Source organism: Lepus europaeus, chromosome 11, assembly GCF_033115175.1.
Source record: "Lepus europaeus isolate LE1 chromosome 11, mLepTim1.pri, whole genome shotgun sequence".
Lineage (NCBI taxonomy): Eukaryota > Metazoa > Chordata > Mammalia > Lagomorpha > Leporidae > Lepus > Lepus europaeus.
Window position 1 is genome coordinate 39114176 of NC_084837.1, and position 17918 is coordinate 39132093.

At 42.9% G+C, this 17918-nt stretch overlaps 1 protein-coding gene and 1 pseudogene across 1 annotated transcript in view; one reads left to right on the forward strand and one right to left on the reverse strand.

The window, feature by feature from the left end:
• Nucleotides 1–293: 293 nt before the first annotated feature.
• The window catches only part of BRMS1L (BRMS1 like transcriptional repressor), a 37954-nt gene continuing 20329 nt past the window's right edge, over nucleotides 294–17918 (reverse strand). The window contains exons 5-10 of the mRNA XM_062205257.1: nucleotides 13801–13897; nucleotides 12404–12487; nucleotides 10321–10385; nucleotides 9354–9393; nucleotides 3711–3837; nucleotides 294–1818 (exon numbers count right to left, since the gene is read on the reverse strand). Coding sequence (XP_062061241.1) covers nucleotides 1701–1818; nucleotides 3711–3837; nucleotides 9354–9393; nucleotides 10321–10385; nucleotides 12404–12487; nucleotides 13801–13897 — 531 coding nt within the window. The 3' untranslated portion in view covers nucleotides 294–1700. The remainder of the gene's footprint in view (nucleotides 1819–3710; nucleotides 3838–9353; nucleotides 9394–10320; nucleotides 10386–12403; nucleotides 12488–13800; nucleotides 13898–17918) is intronic.
• LOC133769709 (NADH dehydrogenase [ubiquinone] 1 alpha subcomplex subunit 5-like) lies at nucleotides 3934–6931 on the forward strand (annotated as a pseudogene).

The following is a 17918-nucleotide window of genomic DNA, read 5'->3' on the forward strand; positions in this document are numbered from 1 at the left end:
TCCCAGCATCGTGGTACAGTGGGTTAAGCCCCGTGTGCAACACAAGCATCCCATACTGGAGCACTGGTTCAACACCAGCTCTTCTGCTTCCAATACTTGGGCCCCTGCCTCACCTTTGGGAGACCCTGATGGAGTTCTTGGCTCCTGGCTTTGGCCTGGTCCAAACCTGACATTAGGGGGTCTCTCTCTCGAAGATCTCTCTGTCTCTCTGCCTTTCAAACAAATAAAAGGAATCTTTAAAAAATAAATAAATAAATACACATAAGCAATTCAAGACACTCCAAGGACACTCCAACACATCTTTTTATTTATATACTAAATTTAAAAATACAAATCTTATTAAAAATGCTTATCAAACATTGTATACATAAGTACTGTCAAATACTATTGGATTATGACATTATGTACATTTGCTAAGGTCAATTAGAAACAGAACGAAGTAGCAAAACTTGGCTGATACTGAATTTCAAAAGTCAAATGTTATAAAGTTTGGCAACTGGGAAGCAGTGATCTGCAGAGGAAGTCTGCAGAGGTAAATGCTAAGAAAACAAACGGAATCATGCAGTTACTCCTGCCCTAAGTGTTCACAGGTAGCGTGCTTCCTCTTCCTCTGAAGTCTCACAGTAACAGAAATTAAAGTGCACAAGACCACCAGGAATACTTGGTTTGGTTGTACCCTGAAAGCGTACTACAGCCACCTGTGCTGCCACACGAGGGTCTCGACTCTGTACGGTTCCTGAGGCTTTGAAGTGAATTTTGAATGTGGCGAAGGGCAAGGAGGACATCTTCTAAATTGCACCAAATGGCCTTACAGTCTAGAAACACCAAAGGTAAAAACACAGATTTGGGAACAGATGCAAGGAAGCGACCTCTATTTGGCCACAGTAATAAAATTAGGACAAAGACCTAGTTTCACCTCTGGAAAATGCTTACTAAAAATGTTTCCAGAAAATCAGACATGTACAGCAAGCACCACATACTGTCAGTTACTGTCCACTTACATACAGTGCCATAAATACCAGGTACAAACACAGAAATACAGGGAGAAGCGTGTTAGCACTTACACTCATTTTACTAACATTAAGTATAACTCATAAAAAATAGGTCACTACTAAACAGTCAAGAAAGAAAAGGAAAGCTTCTATTCTACAAAAGTGCTCCTTTTAGCTCTCCAACCCGATAGTTTAATCGTGGGTAAAACAAGATTGCAGGGTAAGGCCATCAGCTCTAAATAAGCTGATGATACCATATGTACATACTCACATAGACATGTTGCAATCTCAATTCTGATTTAACACCAATCTACTAGTACAAACCATTTATAGGAATCATTTTATCAGTCTTATTTACAAAGAATGACAAAGATATGGAAAAAATTTAAATGTGGATAAAAGTAACCACAGTTCACAAAGATGAGACATTATTTGCATAACTTTAAAAAAAGAAAGAAAAAATTCTAGAAAGAAATCCCTACTATATATTGTTCATTGGACCTAATTGGCAAATAAATGCAATGATCATGACTGATTACTGTTTTTTATAAAAACATCAATCTGAGGTCTACTTAAAGTATTACCTACAAATACACATTCTGTCATGATTCAGCGAGAATATTGTTATTGAATACATTTTTTTACTCTCATGGCACATCACACTTTGTAACACTAATAAGGTAGGTTTAGATAACACTTAAATCATGATTACGAATGTTTAATTGAATATTTTCCTTTTTGTAGCTGTGAAATGTAAAGCTTAGATTTGCTTCCATCAGGCCTCTTAAACCAAACTTCATCATGGTTAATTGTTGTAATTATGGCACTAAAAAGGAAAAAAAAGAACGAATGAATTAATTATAGTATGCCACCTCACCTCATTTTTTTAATTTTTAATTTTTAATTTTATTATTTTTTAACTTTTATTTAATAAATATAAATTTCCAAAGTACAGCTTTTGGATTACAGTGGCTTCCCCCCCCCATAACTTCCCTCCCACCCACAACCATCACATCTCCCACTCCCTCTCCCATCCCATTCTTCATCAAGATTCATTTTCAATTATCTTTATATACAGAAGATCAATTTAGTATATGTTAAGTAAAGATTTCAACAGTTTGCACCCACACAGAAACACAAAGTATAAAGTACTGTTTGAGTACTAGTTATACCATTAACTCACATTGTACAACACATTAAGCACAGAGATACTACATGGGGAGTAAGTGCACAGTGACTCCTGTTGTTGACTTAACAATTGACACTCTTATTTATGGCGTCAGTAATCACTCTAGGCTCTTGTCATGAGTTGCCAAGGCTATGGAAGCCTTTTGAGTTCGCCAACTCCAATCTTATTTAGACAAGGTCATAGTCAAAGTGGAAGTTCTCTCCTCCCTTCAGAGAAAGGTACCTCCTTCTTTGATGGCCCATTCTTTCCACTGGGATCTCACTCACAGAGATCTTTCATTTAGGTTGGTTGGTTTTTTGTTTTGTTTTGTTTTGTTTGCCAGAGTGTCTTGGCTTTCCATGCCTGAGAAATTCTCATAGGTTTTTTAGCTGGATCTGAATGCCTTAAGGGCTGATTCTGAGGCCAGAGTGGTGTTTAGGACATCTGCCATTCTATGAGTCTGCTGTGTATCCTGCTTCCCATGTTGGATTGTTCTCTCCTTTTTAATTCTATCAGTTAGTATTAGCAGACACTAGTGTTGTTTATATGATCCCTTTGACTCTTAATCCTATCATTATGATCAATTGTGAACTGAAACTGATCACTAGGACTAGTGAAATGGCATTGGCACATGCCACCTTGATGGGATTGAATTGGAATCCCCTGGCACGTTTCAAACTCTACCATATGGGGCAAGTCCAATTGAGCATGTCCCAAACTGTACATCTCCTCCCTCACTTATTTCCACTCTTATATTTAACAGGGATCACTTTTCAGTTAAATTTAAACACCTAAGAATACTTGTGTGTTAATTAAAGAGTTCAACCAATAGTATTAACTAGAACAAAAAAAAAAAATACTAAAAGGGATAAAGTATTACGTTGTACATCAACAGTCAGGGCAAGAGCTGATCAAGTCACTATTTCTCATAGTGTCCATTTCACTTCAACAGGTTTCCTTTTTGGTGTTTGGTTAGTTGTCACCGATCAGGGAGAATATATGATATTTGTCCCTTTGGGACTGGCTTATTTTACTCAGCATGATGTTTTCCAGATTCCTCCATTTTGTTGCAAATGACCGGATTTCATTGTTTTTTACTGCTGTATGGTATTCTATAGAGTACTTTTGTTAAAAAAAAGCAAAGACCTTAGTTTAGCAGGAATATAGGCAAGGGCTCTAAACACTCAAGTGGAAAGATGACATTTTACTACATTGTAAAGTAACCACAGGCCATTAAAGCGAGGGTAGTTTAAAGGTCATTATACTGGATCATTACAATTCATCTACTCCAGGAATTAACCAGAGGGCTACTTATCCAGCCACATTTTGCCAACATTCTCACTGTATTCATGATTTTTATACGAAGTCTGGTGTATAAACATTAATAACTGTGTACATACATGTGTAACCAAATCATACACCAGCTGCAGAAGGGACTCACAGGCTACTGATGGCACATCACTAATGCACTGTTGAGGCAATGAGTATTTACGGAGCACAGTGATCTAACTACAGCACAGGGCAACAATGAAATGGTAAAGGCTTTTTACCTTGTAGGACACTCATCTTTTTTATCAATACAGATGGTCTGTCCACGTATATACCACTCGCCATCGTAATACAGTCTTCCTTCTTCAGATCTGGCACTGTGCAGATGTTTTTCCAGTTTCACAGGTGCTAAAGGGGTCAGGTCAAAAACTGTTACATTAATGAGATATTGTCAGAAGAACAAAAGGCTCAGAACATTAGGATTTACTACCAACCCATGGGTACATGAGAAAGAAACACTCCAAGTATGTCTTAGATAAAGAAACTAATAGCTACAAAAACAAAACAAGTTGATTTCTTACATTATATTATATAATTCGTTGCCCCCAATGTAACTACTAAATAAATCACCGATTAACTAGACAACTGCCAGAAGGGGAAACAGGCACATTACCGATTGATAGGGCCAATTTTAAGTTGTATGTAAATACCAACTACCATAGTTCACTGAAAATCATACTTTTCTTATTTGTCCTCTACAGGCACCTGATGTTTCCAAAGATGCAGAGCTTATTGTATATTCCAACAGTTTCCCAGACCTTTAATTCCAAAAAGAAAATGTCCTAAGTAGAAATCCTAACTTCAATCCCAGAAATGGTTTTTGTATGAGTCAGATAAACTCGTGCTGGGGGAAAAAACAAAGTCCTTTATGGAAACACATTGTCAGAAGCATATCATGACACCGATACCTTTGTATCATTCAAATGTCCCCTCCTCTGAGAAGTTCTCCCCACCCACTCAAGCCACTGCTCAGCTAGTCAGCACACTACTTCCTGTTTCCTAAAAAAGTATGAGAACTTATAACTGCCTTTCTCAGTAGTTTCTTTTTTTTTTTTTAATTTTTTTTTTTTTTTTTTTTTTTGACAGGCAGAGTGGACAGTAAAAGAGAGAAACAGAGAGAAAGGTCTTCCTTTTTGCCGTTGGTTCACCCTCCAATGGCTGCTGCGGCCGGCGCATCTCGCTGATCCGAAGCTTGGAGCCAGGTGCTTCTCCTGGTCTCCCATGCGGGTGCAGGGCCCAAGCACTTGGGCCATCCTCCACTGCCTTCCCGGGCCATAGCAGAGAGATGGCCTGGAAGAGGGGCAACCGGGATAGAATCTGGCGCCCCGACCGGGACTAGAACCCGGTGTGCCGGCGCCGCAAGGCGGAGGATTAGCCTAGTGAGCCATGGCGCCAGCCCTCAGTAGTTTCTGACGGATAGGTGATTCTGCCTTCCCCGAAGAGCTTCCAGGAAGTCCATCTTTTTCACCCTTTACCTCCAGAGCCTTATTTAGCACCTGGCACATAGCAGGTGTTCAAGAAGTATTCATCCAACAAATGCTGTCTGAGCACGTCCTAAACACACAGAACTATGCTGGCGGCTGGGGCAGAGATAATACTGTTACCAAAGCCTTTGAGGAGGCTGAAGTTAGGCTTCCCACATGGGCACCAGTTCAAGACCCAGCTGCTCTGCTTCCAATCCAGCTCCCTGCTAATGCACCTGGGAAGGCAGCCGAAGATGGCCCCCATGTTTGCACTCCTGCACTCGTGTGAAAAGACCTGGAGGAAGCTCCTGGCTCCTGGCTTCAGTCCGGTCCAGCGCAGGCTGCTGTGACCATTTGGGGAGTGAACTCGCGTATGGAAGACCTCTTTGTCTCTCCCTCTCTGTAATTCTTTCAAAGTAAATAAGCAAATCTTCAAAAAGAAACAAAAAAACCTTTGTGGAGCTTACAATCCAGTCAGGGGACAGACAAGTAAACAATGAATGGGCACACCGGGTTCTAGTCCCGGTCGGGGCACCGATCCTGTCCCGGTTGCCCCTCTTCCAGGCCAGCTCTCTGCTGTGGCCAGGGAGTGCAGTGGAGGATGGCCCAAGTGCTTGGGCTCTGCACCCCATGGGAGACCAGGATAAGCACCTGGCTCCTGCCATCGGATCAGCGCGGTGCGCCGGCCGCACCGCGCTACCGCGGCGGCCATTGGAGGGTGAACCAACGGCAAAAGGAAGACCTTTCTCTCTGTCTCTCTCTCACTATCCACTCTGCCTATCAAAAATTTAAAAAAAAAAAAAATTAAAAAAAAAAAAAGTACAAACGGAGGAAAGTGCTATGAAAAAAACTAACTGGGTGCAATTCTACAGTTAACTAAGGGTGGAGAAGACCTGGTGTAACAGGGTATGGAGACGCTCAGAGGAATCCCCGACCCTCAGACGTTAAGAACCGCTGCCCCAAAGATTTAGGCAGCTGCCTCTGCAGGGAGTTCCCAAGGACAGTGTCTCATAAGACAACACTGCTACAGTTCCCTGACATGATACAAAGTCTTACAGGAATCCTTGGGTAAAAGACAAAACGGAAATTATCTCTTTCAGATGAACTGTTGGAATGCGACTAGAAATTCCATTTCTTATTATCTAAAACATGTTACTAAAAAACACCAGAAAAGGGGCTGGCACTGCAGCATAGCGGGTACAGCCACCGCCTACAGTGCCAGCATCCATGTAGGTGTTGGTTCGAGACCCGGCTACTCCACTTCCGATGCAGCTCTCTGCTATGGCCTGGGAAAGTAGTAGAAAATGGTCCAAGTCTTTGGGCCCCTGCACCCACCCACATGAAAGACCCAGAAGCAGCTCCTGGCTCCTGGCTGCAGATCAGCCTAGCTCCGGCCGTTGCAGCCATTTGGGGAATGAACCAGCAGATGGAAGATCTCTTCCTCTAACTCTGCCTTTCAAATAATAAATAAATATTCACAGAAACAAACAAACAAAAAGAAACAGAAAACAAACCTAGCTCAGTCATCCTTACAAGCATTAGGAAATCTTCTTCATTGTAAAAGAAGGCAGACACTAGCGTCCATTTCAAGTGTGGCAGTGACTTTAGACTTTCAGAAGCAAGTTCAAGGCAGGCCTTGCGGGCTTGCTGGGGAGGACCGCTGGGCTTGTGGGGTCGGCCGTGTGTGACCGCACAAGGGGCTAAGAAGATTGCACACAAAGACTCTGCATGTTCTAGAACACACGCCTCACGGTGCAGCACGCAGAAAACACACGGAGCAAATACAAATGAGAAGCTGAGTGTGGTGAAAGTGGAATCAGATGTTGAAAAGTTAGAAGAGCCACTTCAGGGTGGCCAAACAGAAGAGGTGATTCTTCAGGCTAAAAACGAAGTAAGTATGGCAAGAAAATGATGCAGCGGAAACCCTGGAAGCCATTAGCAGAGGACCCTCCTGCAACCAGTGGAAATGGCCAATATAATTATCGTTATGTGATTTTGTTAGGTTGATGGGAAACTGATGTAATGAAATGTTCTATTATATTTTAAAGTGTTTCCATGCTATTGACATACTCAAGAAAACTGAAACAAAAAACATACTTAGGAGACTTACTACAATTATGGTAATAGAGTCCTGTGAATCAGTTTTTGATTTGTAAAGTATTTACGCAGATTATTTCAGATATGGTATTTCTTTGAACAGAGAGGTCGTGGGGAGATGTGAGAATTAATGAGAAAAATTCCAACAAGTCTTCAATACACGGGCCATAGTCAAAAGGCTAAGTATCTTTAATAGAATCTTCAATATATCATTTAATTATTTGTTATCCAAAAAAGTTTGGGAGGAAAGGTACTTAAGTCATTGTCGTCTAAACAAATTTACAGGTCACAGTTAGAAGTGAGCCAGTAAGAATGAATATGTTTCATTGCAAAAACAGCAAAAATAGTTGGTGGTAAAATTTTATATTGTGGTTAACCTGTTTGGCTGTGATCTGATGCTTTTAAAGTAAAATATAAACATATAATTATATTGATTGCCATATTCATTAACAATGTCATTTCAGTTTATATTTGAATTACTCCATGTACTATTTCATACTGCCTTAATTTTATCATATTGTTGTTACTATATCATCTTTGGTAGATATTATCTACCATCAAATTAGGATTTATTGTACTGCTGAAGAAATTAATTTGGTACTTAAAAGAAATGTTTTCTATCATACAGAGGTAGCTGGAAAAGCTTCTTCTTTTTTTGTTTAATGAAGTTAGCTTTCTGGCTCTTAGCTTTAATTTTATTGGTCAACTCAACCGCATCAGAATACAGGTAGAACTTCTTCTTTGAGAGGACTATTAAATGAATTTCTGGAGATTCCCTGGCATGCAAACATTCAAAATGTCTTAAGACATGCTAGAATTTCAAATTGGAAACCCTAAGCAGTCTTTCACTAAGTTTCTAATATGTGTGCAGCTAGATCTCAAACAGAAGGCAAATGCTGTCTGAGGAAAAAGAAGTTGCTAAGCTTACTGTTAAACAAAACTACTTTGTCCTCACTTTTACCTCTCCCACCATCATTTCTAAACATGTTGCTAACTTAACTGGATATTTCTTTCCTTCGTAGACAGTGCTTTTGTGTTTCTATGTGTGTGCATGGTTTGTGCATTTTGCTATGTTTTGTGACAGTCTTTCAGAATTAGAAAAAAACTCAAGTGTAATTTGGTGTGACTTTCACTAAGGCCTATTGGAATAGGATACATCTTGGTAATGGGTAAATTCTTTTACAGACTTCACTGTGGAGATTCTAATCTCTTCTCAGAAAAGGCACACACAGGACAAATTGTGCAGAATTTCAGAAGGTTCACAGACTACCAGAAGCCAACCTAGGAATTTGAAACACCACCTGCAGAGAATTACCGGACCCATAAAACACACTGAATACAGAATGCTGAATTTCTGGATTATCATTGTGTTTTGTTTTTTCTTTTTTTAAAGATCTATTTATTTATTTGAAAGTCAGAATTACAGAGAGGCAGAGGCAGAGGCAGAGGCAGAGGCAGAGAGAGAGAGAGAGAGAGAGAGAGAGAGAGAGAGAGAGAGAAGTCTTCCATCCACTGGTTTATTCCCCAGATGACTGCAACAGCCAGAGCTGCACCGTTCCGGAGCCAGGAGCTTCTTCTGGGTCTCCCACATGGGTGCAGGGGCCAAAGTGCTTGGGCCATCTTCCACTGCTTTCCCAGGCAAGAGCGAGAAATGGATCAGAAGTGGAGCAGCCAGGACTCAAACTGTCACCCATATGGGATGCCGGCACTGCACGCGGCGGCCCCTTAATACTGTTCATAGCAATGTAGCTGAACACTGAAAGAAAAAATACACGGGGCCCATGCTGTGGCATAGTGGGTAAAGCTGCCACCTGCAGTGCCAGCATCTCTTATGGGTGCCAGTTCAAGTCCCGGCTGTTCCTCTTCCAATCCAGCTCTTTGCTGTGGCCTGGGAAAGCAGTAGAAGATGGCCCAAGTCCTTGGGCACCTGCAACCACATGGGAGACCTGGAAGAAGCTCCTGGCTCCTGCCTTTGGATCAGTGCAGCTCCAGCCATTGGGACCATCTGGGGAGTGAACCAGCAAGCGGAAGACCTCTCTCTCTCTCTCTCTCTGCCTCTGCCTTTCTGTAACTCTGCTTTTCAAATAAAAAAATAAATAAATCTTTTTTAAAAATGAAAGAAAGAAGAAGAAGAAGAAATACACTATATCCAGAAATTTTGAAACTTTTATGTAAAAGACTCCAGAAGAATTCCTGGCCATATCAGGCAGGGCGTTTGTTGAGGACAGAGAATCACTCTTCAGTACCCAGTACAACCCTGATTCTGGGACTCTGCGTAGACAGTATTTCTCAACCCAGACTTACGTTCTGTTTTCACTCTGTGTGGACCCAGTGTAGCCATCGCCTTAAAAAAGAAAGAGCAGGAGAGAGGAAAAAAGAAATTGAGTTCAGACCAAAAATATATTTTGGTAACCATTTAAGATACACAAAACGACTAGCTAGCTCAGTATTAAATGCAGTAAAATATAAGTATTAGCTGCTTCAATACATTTTTAAAGTCTAAGATCATATGAAATACACAGGATAACAACTTCTCCTGGAGGTGTTATCAATACTCGAAATAATCCTCTCTCAACTAAGAAGTTTATAACAAATGGAAAAATATGGGGCCAGTGCTGTGGCGTAGTAAGTGAAGTCACCATCTGTGATGCCGGTATCCCATTTGGGCTCCAATTCAAGTCCCAGCTGCTCCACTTTCAGCAGCAGAAGATGGTCCCTGCACCCACATGGGAGACTAAATGAAACTCCTGGCTCCTGGCTTTAGTCTGGCCCAGCCCTGGCCATTGCAGCCATCTGGGGAATGAACCAGCATATGGAAGACTCACATTCTCTCTCTCTCTCTCTCTCTCTCTCTCTCTCTGTCTCTGTCTCTCAGTAACTCTACCTTTCAAATAAACAAATATATCTTTAAAATAAATAAACAAATGTTTATTTTTGTTCATTCAACAAACACTGAGTGTCTTCCATGAGCCAGGACCAGGCTAAGGACTAGGCACAAAATGATGATGTTATTTGGGAGCAAAATAAAAAAAAAAATGTTTTTCTGTAATTCTTGTATAAATTATTATAAAAACCACTGATATGTCCCTAATTCTTGAAGTATCACTACAGATTGCTGCTATCTGTAATACTACCAATTGTCTTAGAGAAAATGTTGCAAAAGCAAAGCATATTTAACAATTATCATGCTTTGATGTATTTGTGAAAAATCTATACTCCTAAAAAGCAGGCTATAAAAATGCACTTGTGCTTCACTGTTCTTTAATCATACCTTCCTGATTGTTGTCCAGTCTTCAAGAATATCAAGATCTTGTAGCATATAAACTATATATGGACGTTGAAAAGTCAAGGTCAATTCAGCAGTAAGGATATCACACTTTGAATTATATTTCCAACATTCAATTTTTCAGAGAATGGAAAAACGGTTTTGGAACATAAACCTTTGGTATTCTGAATTCTGACTCCCAATTACTTTTCATATCCAAGTAAGTGCTGACATACATAGTCTAGTGCTTCTGATGCCACAATCATATTCCCTCAATTCTATGAGAACACTGATAACTTAAGGTTGAGGGGAAAAGACAGAGGTTTTTGGGGCTGGCACCGTGGCTCACTTGGTTAATCCTCCGCCTGCGGCACTGGCATCCCATATGGGCGCCAGGTTCTAGTCCCAGTTGCTCCTCTCCCAGTCCAGCTCTCTGCCGTGGCCCGGGAAGGCAGTGGAGGATGGCCCAAGTGCTTGGGCCCTGCACCCGCATGGGAGACCAGGAAGAAGCACCTGGCTCCTGGCTTTGGATTGGTGCAGCGCTGGCCGCAGCGGCCATTGGGGGATGAACCAACTGAAGGAAGACCTTTCTCTCTGTCTCGCTCTCTCACTGTCCACTCTGCCTGTCAAAAAAAAAAAAAAAAAATGATTTTTCTGTGCAGTGTTACCGAGCGCAGCCGTGGCAGCCATTTGGGAGGTGCACCAACAGAACGAAGACCTTTCTCTGTCTCTCTCTCTGTCTAACTCTGCCTGTCAAATAAAAATAAGTAAATGTTTAAAAAAAAAAAAAAAAGACAGAGGTTTTAAAGATACAGAGGCAAAGGGAGGGTTCCATACGAATGCATATAGTAGTTTAATTTAAAGACAATCGGGGGCTGGCACTGTGGCACAGTGGGTTAAGCTACCACCTGTAGTGCCAGCATCCCATATGGACACCACTATGAGTCCCAGCTGCTCCACTTCCAATCCCTGCTAATGTGTCTGGGAAAAACAGCTGAAGATGTCTCAAGTGTTTCGGCCCCTACCACCCACATGGGGGAGAAGAAGCTCCTGGCTCCTGGCTTCAGATTGGCCCAGCTTTGGCTGTTGTGGCCATTTGGAGAGTGAACCAGCAGATGGGGAGATCTCTGTCTCTCCCTCTCTCTTTGTAAACTCTGCCTTTCAAATAAAAAAAGTACAAATGAGAATTAAACCATCATGCAGTATACTACATGCTATAGATAAATATAGATACTCTTTCTTTCTTTTTTTGAGAGATAAAAAGAGAGAGCTCCCATCTGCTGGTTCTCTTCCCCCAAACATCTGTGACAACCAGGCCTGGGCCAGAGACTCAATCCAGAAATCCCACTTGGGTGGCAGGAATCCAGCCACTTAAGCCATCCCCTGCTGCCTCCCAGGGTTCCCACTGGCAGGAAGCTGGAGTCAGCAGCAGAGCTGGATATCAAACCCAGGCACTCCAGCGTATGCAACAGGCATCTTAACTACTAGGCTAGGAAGCCTACGAATTTTCAAACTTGAGATCATGAATAAATTTCTTCTCCTCCCCCACCATTCTTAATGTAGACTATATCTTCTGCCTTCAATCCATTTTATAAGTCATCTTCCACTCTTTTTTTCTTTAAAAAAAAAAAAAAAAAAAAAAGGTGGCATAGCGTGTAAAGCCACCGCCTGCAGTCCCGGATCCCATGTGGGTGCTGGTTCAAGTTCTGGCTGCTCCACTTCCAATCCAGCTCTCTGCTATGGCCTGGGAAAGCAGTAGAAGATGGCCCAAGTCCTTGGGCCCCTGTACCTGCATGGGAGACCTGGAGGAAGCTCCTGGCTCCTGGCTTCAGACTGGTACAGCTCCAGTCACTGCTGCCATTTTGGGAGTGAACCAGCAGACGGATGACCTCTCTCTCTCTCTCTCTCTCTGCCTCACCACTGTTTGTGTAACTCTTTCAAATAAATAAATAAATCTTATATAAAAAAAAGAAGGATTTACTCATTAAAAACAAAATCACTGTGTACTAATGAAATTTCCCAAAATATGAACACTGTAGAAATGTACATCAAGGAAGAAGAAAACACCCGAAAATCCAGAGAAGGATATCTGAAACAACCACTGGCTTCTTTTTGTCGGGACTGAAAGGATCCTTCCTCTTCTTTCTTGACTGAAGCTCATCATTCCACAGCTCTGGCAAGGAAGTAAAAATTAAAGATTAGATTTCTGGTGACCAAAGGAGGGAAAATGACAGTCATTTCACAGTGGCCACCTATTTAAGTATAAATTGTACACAACTTCATTGACAGCCATGTGTATATACATGAGACTGTGCATCACTTCAGGAGCAGCTACATTCAGTACTTACAAATTTTCCTCTGCCTTTTTTAAAGCAAAACTTGGTCTGGCACTTACGGATAATTGATGAGCATCTGTCAGGTGCTTCGTAAAATATATGTCACATGCATCGTCTCACCTAATCCTCAGCTTTACCTTGAAGGCAGACATTCTTACTACTTCTTCTTGCTGACAAGGACACTAGCTTGGCGAGGTTCAGCAGCTGTCCACAGTCACCCAGTGAACCGGCGAGGGAACACCGGCATTAGAGCTCAGCTTATGTGACTCACCGTGGCCACTCAGCACCAGAGGAATAAAATTTATAACAGATAAAATGAAAAGTATGCAAGAACTGCAGGTAACCTAGTCAGCCTTCTCCCTAACAAAGAAAACGTGTCCACAATATCCCTGGAAAAAGCAAATTTCACACTGCAGTGGCCTAATTTATGTATTAAGTTTTCCTTTTTCTGAGACAAAAAGCTGCATCCCTGTAACTTTTCTCCATTTGCCTAGTTTGTCTGATGCCACCACAGTGAAAAGGTTTGCATTCCTTCTTCCACATGAGCCTTCCAAGGCTGAGCGGAAGAATGTTCTACAGCTGTCTTCTCATGCTGTTCTCAGAGATCCCTGCCACACTTCTGTTTTGTCTCCCGTCATGAGTTCCATGTCTTACGTCTTTCTGAAGTGTGAGCTCAAGTCAAGGTAACTAACAATCACAATCACATCAAATTCTTCAGCAGCCTCTCCTTTTTCCCTACTATTCGGACAATTCCTTTACCAGCATTAACAGTGGAAGACCAAGATAAGACTAAGATATCATGGAGGACTGCAGGTTGAGCATCCCTAATCCAAAAATCCAAAATGCCCCAAAACCCAAAACTTTTTTGAGTGCTACCATGACAATGCAAGTAGAAAATTCTGCACTCACCTTATGTGACTGGTGAGAAATACTGCATGGAATTACAATCAGACTGTGTGTATCAGGGGTGAGTGAAACATATGCGGTTTGTGTTTAGACACCCCAAGCTATCTCATAATTACATGGAAATAGTCCACAACGTGAAATCCGAACACTTCCGGTCCCGAGCATGTCCAGTAAGGGACACCCAAGCTGTCTGCCGGGTAGGCCAGAGGCGCCCTCAGTGGTGCACGCCCGTGGCGCACCTTACCTGAGGTGATGTCGATGCTGTGCCTGTCCTCTTCCAGCCTCCGGATCTTCTCCTCGAGCTCACTCTGCACCGTATCATACAGCAGAAGCTTCTCGCTCTGCAAACAGAACCAAGCAGCTCAGACTGAGCAGAAAGGAAAAGCCAGGCTAAACTACGAGGACGAATTAGCTTACTCTCGAAGTACTTTGACACATGCTGCTTCTGTCTGCTTTTCTAGTTCAACATGAAAATCTTAAAGAACAACTATCAAATACATAAAAGAAATAAACCTAGAAGATATAGAATCAAAACACAGATTTAACTACATGCAATTACATTCCACTTAAGAACATCTAAATTGATTTATGATAATGAGGTAATAGTACATACTTTATACAAACTTACAGAATGGCCCCATGGCCACTTAAAATATAAGCAGGCCTCACCTACCATCATAATGAAGAACATCTCCTGTAATGTATATTATTGTATATTTTCTCACCGAAATGATAATTGGGCCTTTGTGCCTCACTAATAATACCTCAGTATCATATAAAGATAGCCCAATATATCACAGAAAGACTCAGGTATAAATTTTATAGTCATTTAAAATAATTCAATTATAGTCAAAATTATAAAATTACAAACTAGGTATATCCAAATCTCCCCACAAAACTATGGACAGATTGCCTCACTAAAACAGACAAATTATTTTATCAGTGGATCACATTGGAACTCAGGTCTACACTGCTGTTTTCAATTATGTAACACTGCAGCCCTTATTTCAAAAGCCACAAAGTGTACCTGAGTCACAAAGTGTACCTGAGTCACAAAGTGTACATATTCATCACACAGAAAGCCTAAGCCAGATTCCCAAGCCACCCACCACCTGCTTATGTCTAGTAGGGATATTGGGCTATTGGGAAATAGGCAGATACACCACTCTGTGGAAGCTACAGGGATAGCATCAGAGAGTACTCATGGAAGACACTGGCCACGCCCATGCGGGCAGCATTCCCAGTGTCAATCATGAAGTCCACTCTTTTGGATTTGAAATATTTAGGGTCTACATATACTTGTAGGCTCACTCCTGGCTGGCTGTGCGAAGCCAGCTTTTGTCACTTTGCCCAAGCCAAAAGCAGAAGAGAAAGCCCAGCTGAAGAAATTTAAAACTCACGATCCTATGAAAAATAACCTCACTGAGAGGCTCTCTATGCTGACTTCCCTGTATGTGTTCCCCTGCTTTTGGCAAAGGCTTCTAAAATACTGCCGTCTTACCTACACTGCACTGAAGACTGGGAAATATCACACACATATCAGAGACAGGGAGCCCAGGCCCCCTCCACAGACAAGATGCTGGGTCAGTTCAATGTAGACCTGAGGGTGATAAAGTTTCTGCTATGAAGAATATAAAAGTCTAGCTGGTAGATTTTCTGTCTTTTCTACCAAAAATTTGCCCTAGGTCAAGCATAAATTCTACAAATAAATCCACTAATTATTCTTTATAATTAAGAAAATAAACAAAAGCCCCAACACTATAAAATGTTTGGAGCTCTGAAGATCTCTCTAAATACATTAAAAGCATACTTCAAAGTACACAGGTGCACCTTGGATCTGGTGTTTTGTTTTGTTTTGTTTTGTTTTGTTTTGTTTTGTTTTTTGACTGGCAGAGTGGACAGTGAGAGAGAGACAGAGAGAAAGGTCTTCCTTTTCCATTGTTCACCCTCCAATGGCCGCCGCGGCTGGTGCACCGCGCTGATCTGAAGGCAGGAGCCAGGTGCTTCTCCTGGTCTCCTATGCGGGTGCAGGGCCCAAGCACTTGGGCCATCCTCCACTGCACTCCTGGGCCACAGCAGAGAGCTGGACTGGAAGAGGGGCAACCGGGACAGAATCCAGAGCCCCGACCGAGACTAGAACCCGATGTGCCAGCACCGCAGGCAGAGGATTAGCCTAGTGAGCTGAGGCACTGGCCAGATCAGTTCTCATTCTTATTTCCCTCCCTTTTTTTTTTCAGAACACTCTCTCCCTTCTCCCCAACCCCCAAGACCCTTCAAAGAGCTCCCCGAAGAGGAATGAAAGCTGTAACAGAGCAGCTAGAGTGGACCTGGGACAGAAAGGGGCGCCCCAAACCCTCCCTGGGTGCCTGTGGGGCTTTCTGAGTTTAACCGGTCCCTTCACTATTTAGAAACACTACTTGTAAACAGGTATCTGACATCAAGAGATGTGCAACACCAGCGCCGCCAGCACTGTTCACTGAGCCCTTTCCCAGTTACTCATCCGGGCAGCTTGAAGGACGCCCAGGAAAGGCGCGCGAAGGCTCCGGCTTTGCACGGATCTCGCACTGACCTGTGTGCAGAACCAGTTTCCCTCTGGCTGCTCCCTGACTCAGGGCCTCATAGTCTGCAGCCTGTTTTCAGGACTGGAGTCTGGGAGGTTCGGAAACACTATGATCAGATGGGACACATCTGATCTGCATCTGATGTGCATGATCAGAGTGACGCTGACTACAAGCTACCATCCTTTTTCTTTTTTTAAGTATACTCTGCTGAAAAATATACACAACAGAATTTTTTTTAATTTTTTTTTTTGACAGAGTTATACAGTGAGAGAGAGACAGAGAAAGGTCTTCATTTCATTGGTTCACCCCCTAAATGGCCACCACGGCAGGCGCGCTGCCCCGATCCGGAGTCAGGAGCCAGGTGTTTCCTCCTGGTCTCCCATGCAGGTGCAGGGCCCAAGCACTTGGGCCATCCTCCACTGCCTTCCTGGGCCACAGCAGAGAGCTGGACTGGAAGAGGAGCAACCGGGACAGAATCTGGCGCCCCGAATGGGACTAGAACCCGGGGTACCAGCGCCACAGGCGGAGGATTAGCCTAGTGAGCCGTGGCGCCGGCCTCACAATAGATTTTTTAAAATATAGAAACAGACCTTGGTTATGTGGAAATGTGACTTTCCAAATCACCTGGTAATTTAAGGATAATAAATGATAATAGAAAAATGAGCTTAATTATATCCTGAGGATAAAAACCTCAAAATTGCTGGTTTTATATTATACATAAAAATTAATGGACTACAGCAAATTTAAAAAATGAAATCTAAAAGAATGTATTAAAGAAACAATACATTTCCCAGGGCTGAGGTGTTAGTTTCCTAATTAAAAGCTTCCCCGGCCGGTGCTGCGGCTCAATAGGCTAATCCTCCACCTGCGGCGCCGGCACACCAGGTTCTAGTCCCGGTCGGGGCGCCGGATTCTGTCCCGGTTGCCCCTCTTCCAAGCCAGCTCTCTGCTATGGCCCGGGAGGGCAGCGGAGGATGGCCCAAGTGCTTGGGCCCTGCACCCGCATGGGAGACCAGGAGAAGCACCTGACTCCTGCCTTCGGATCAGCGTGGTGCGCCGGCCGCAGTGGCCACTGGAGGGTGAACCAACGGCAAAGGAAGACCTTTCTTTCTGTCTCTGTCTCTCTCACTGTCCACTCTGTCAAAAAAAAAAAAAAAAAAAAAACAACTTCCCCAAGGATCTGGTACAGTGAATGAAAAGGGATCCACACTGTGGCCCAGGATACAGGGACCCTTCAGGAAGAAAACAGGTCACTTAGAAACATCAGGAGTCAGAATAAGAGACTTCCCAGAAACACCACCAGCAGCTGGGAAACAATGGAATAACGCCTTCAAAACTCTGCCGACCATGCCTGCCATCCACACCGTCAGACCCGCCAGGGTGACAGCAAAGATGCTTTAGGACTGGAAAGATGTGGTGGCTTAGCTAATCCTTGACCACAGACTAATTACTCTCAGCCTCAATGGGGGCAGAACTTAGTGACTCACCGCTCATGAACAGGCCATGGCGGATGCAGATCATAAAAACACTATCACTCTGTCTGCCCCTCTGCATTACTCAAAGTTTGAGATCTGGAGAGAAGGTCGTGGGGACATTCACGCAGCCTGCGAGATGCACACAGTGGGAGAACTAAGACCCCCAACCAGGAACTGGCAGCAACTTGCCAGCCTTGTAAGTCAATCGAGGTGGGAGCAGATCCTCCCACCCCAAGTCAAGCCTTCAGTTAACTGCATCCCTGGTGCTTAATCCCCGATATCTTCACTGCAACTTCATGGGATTCCCTGAGCCAGAATCACCCACC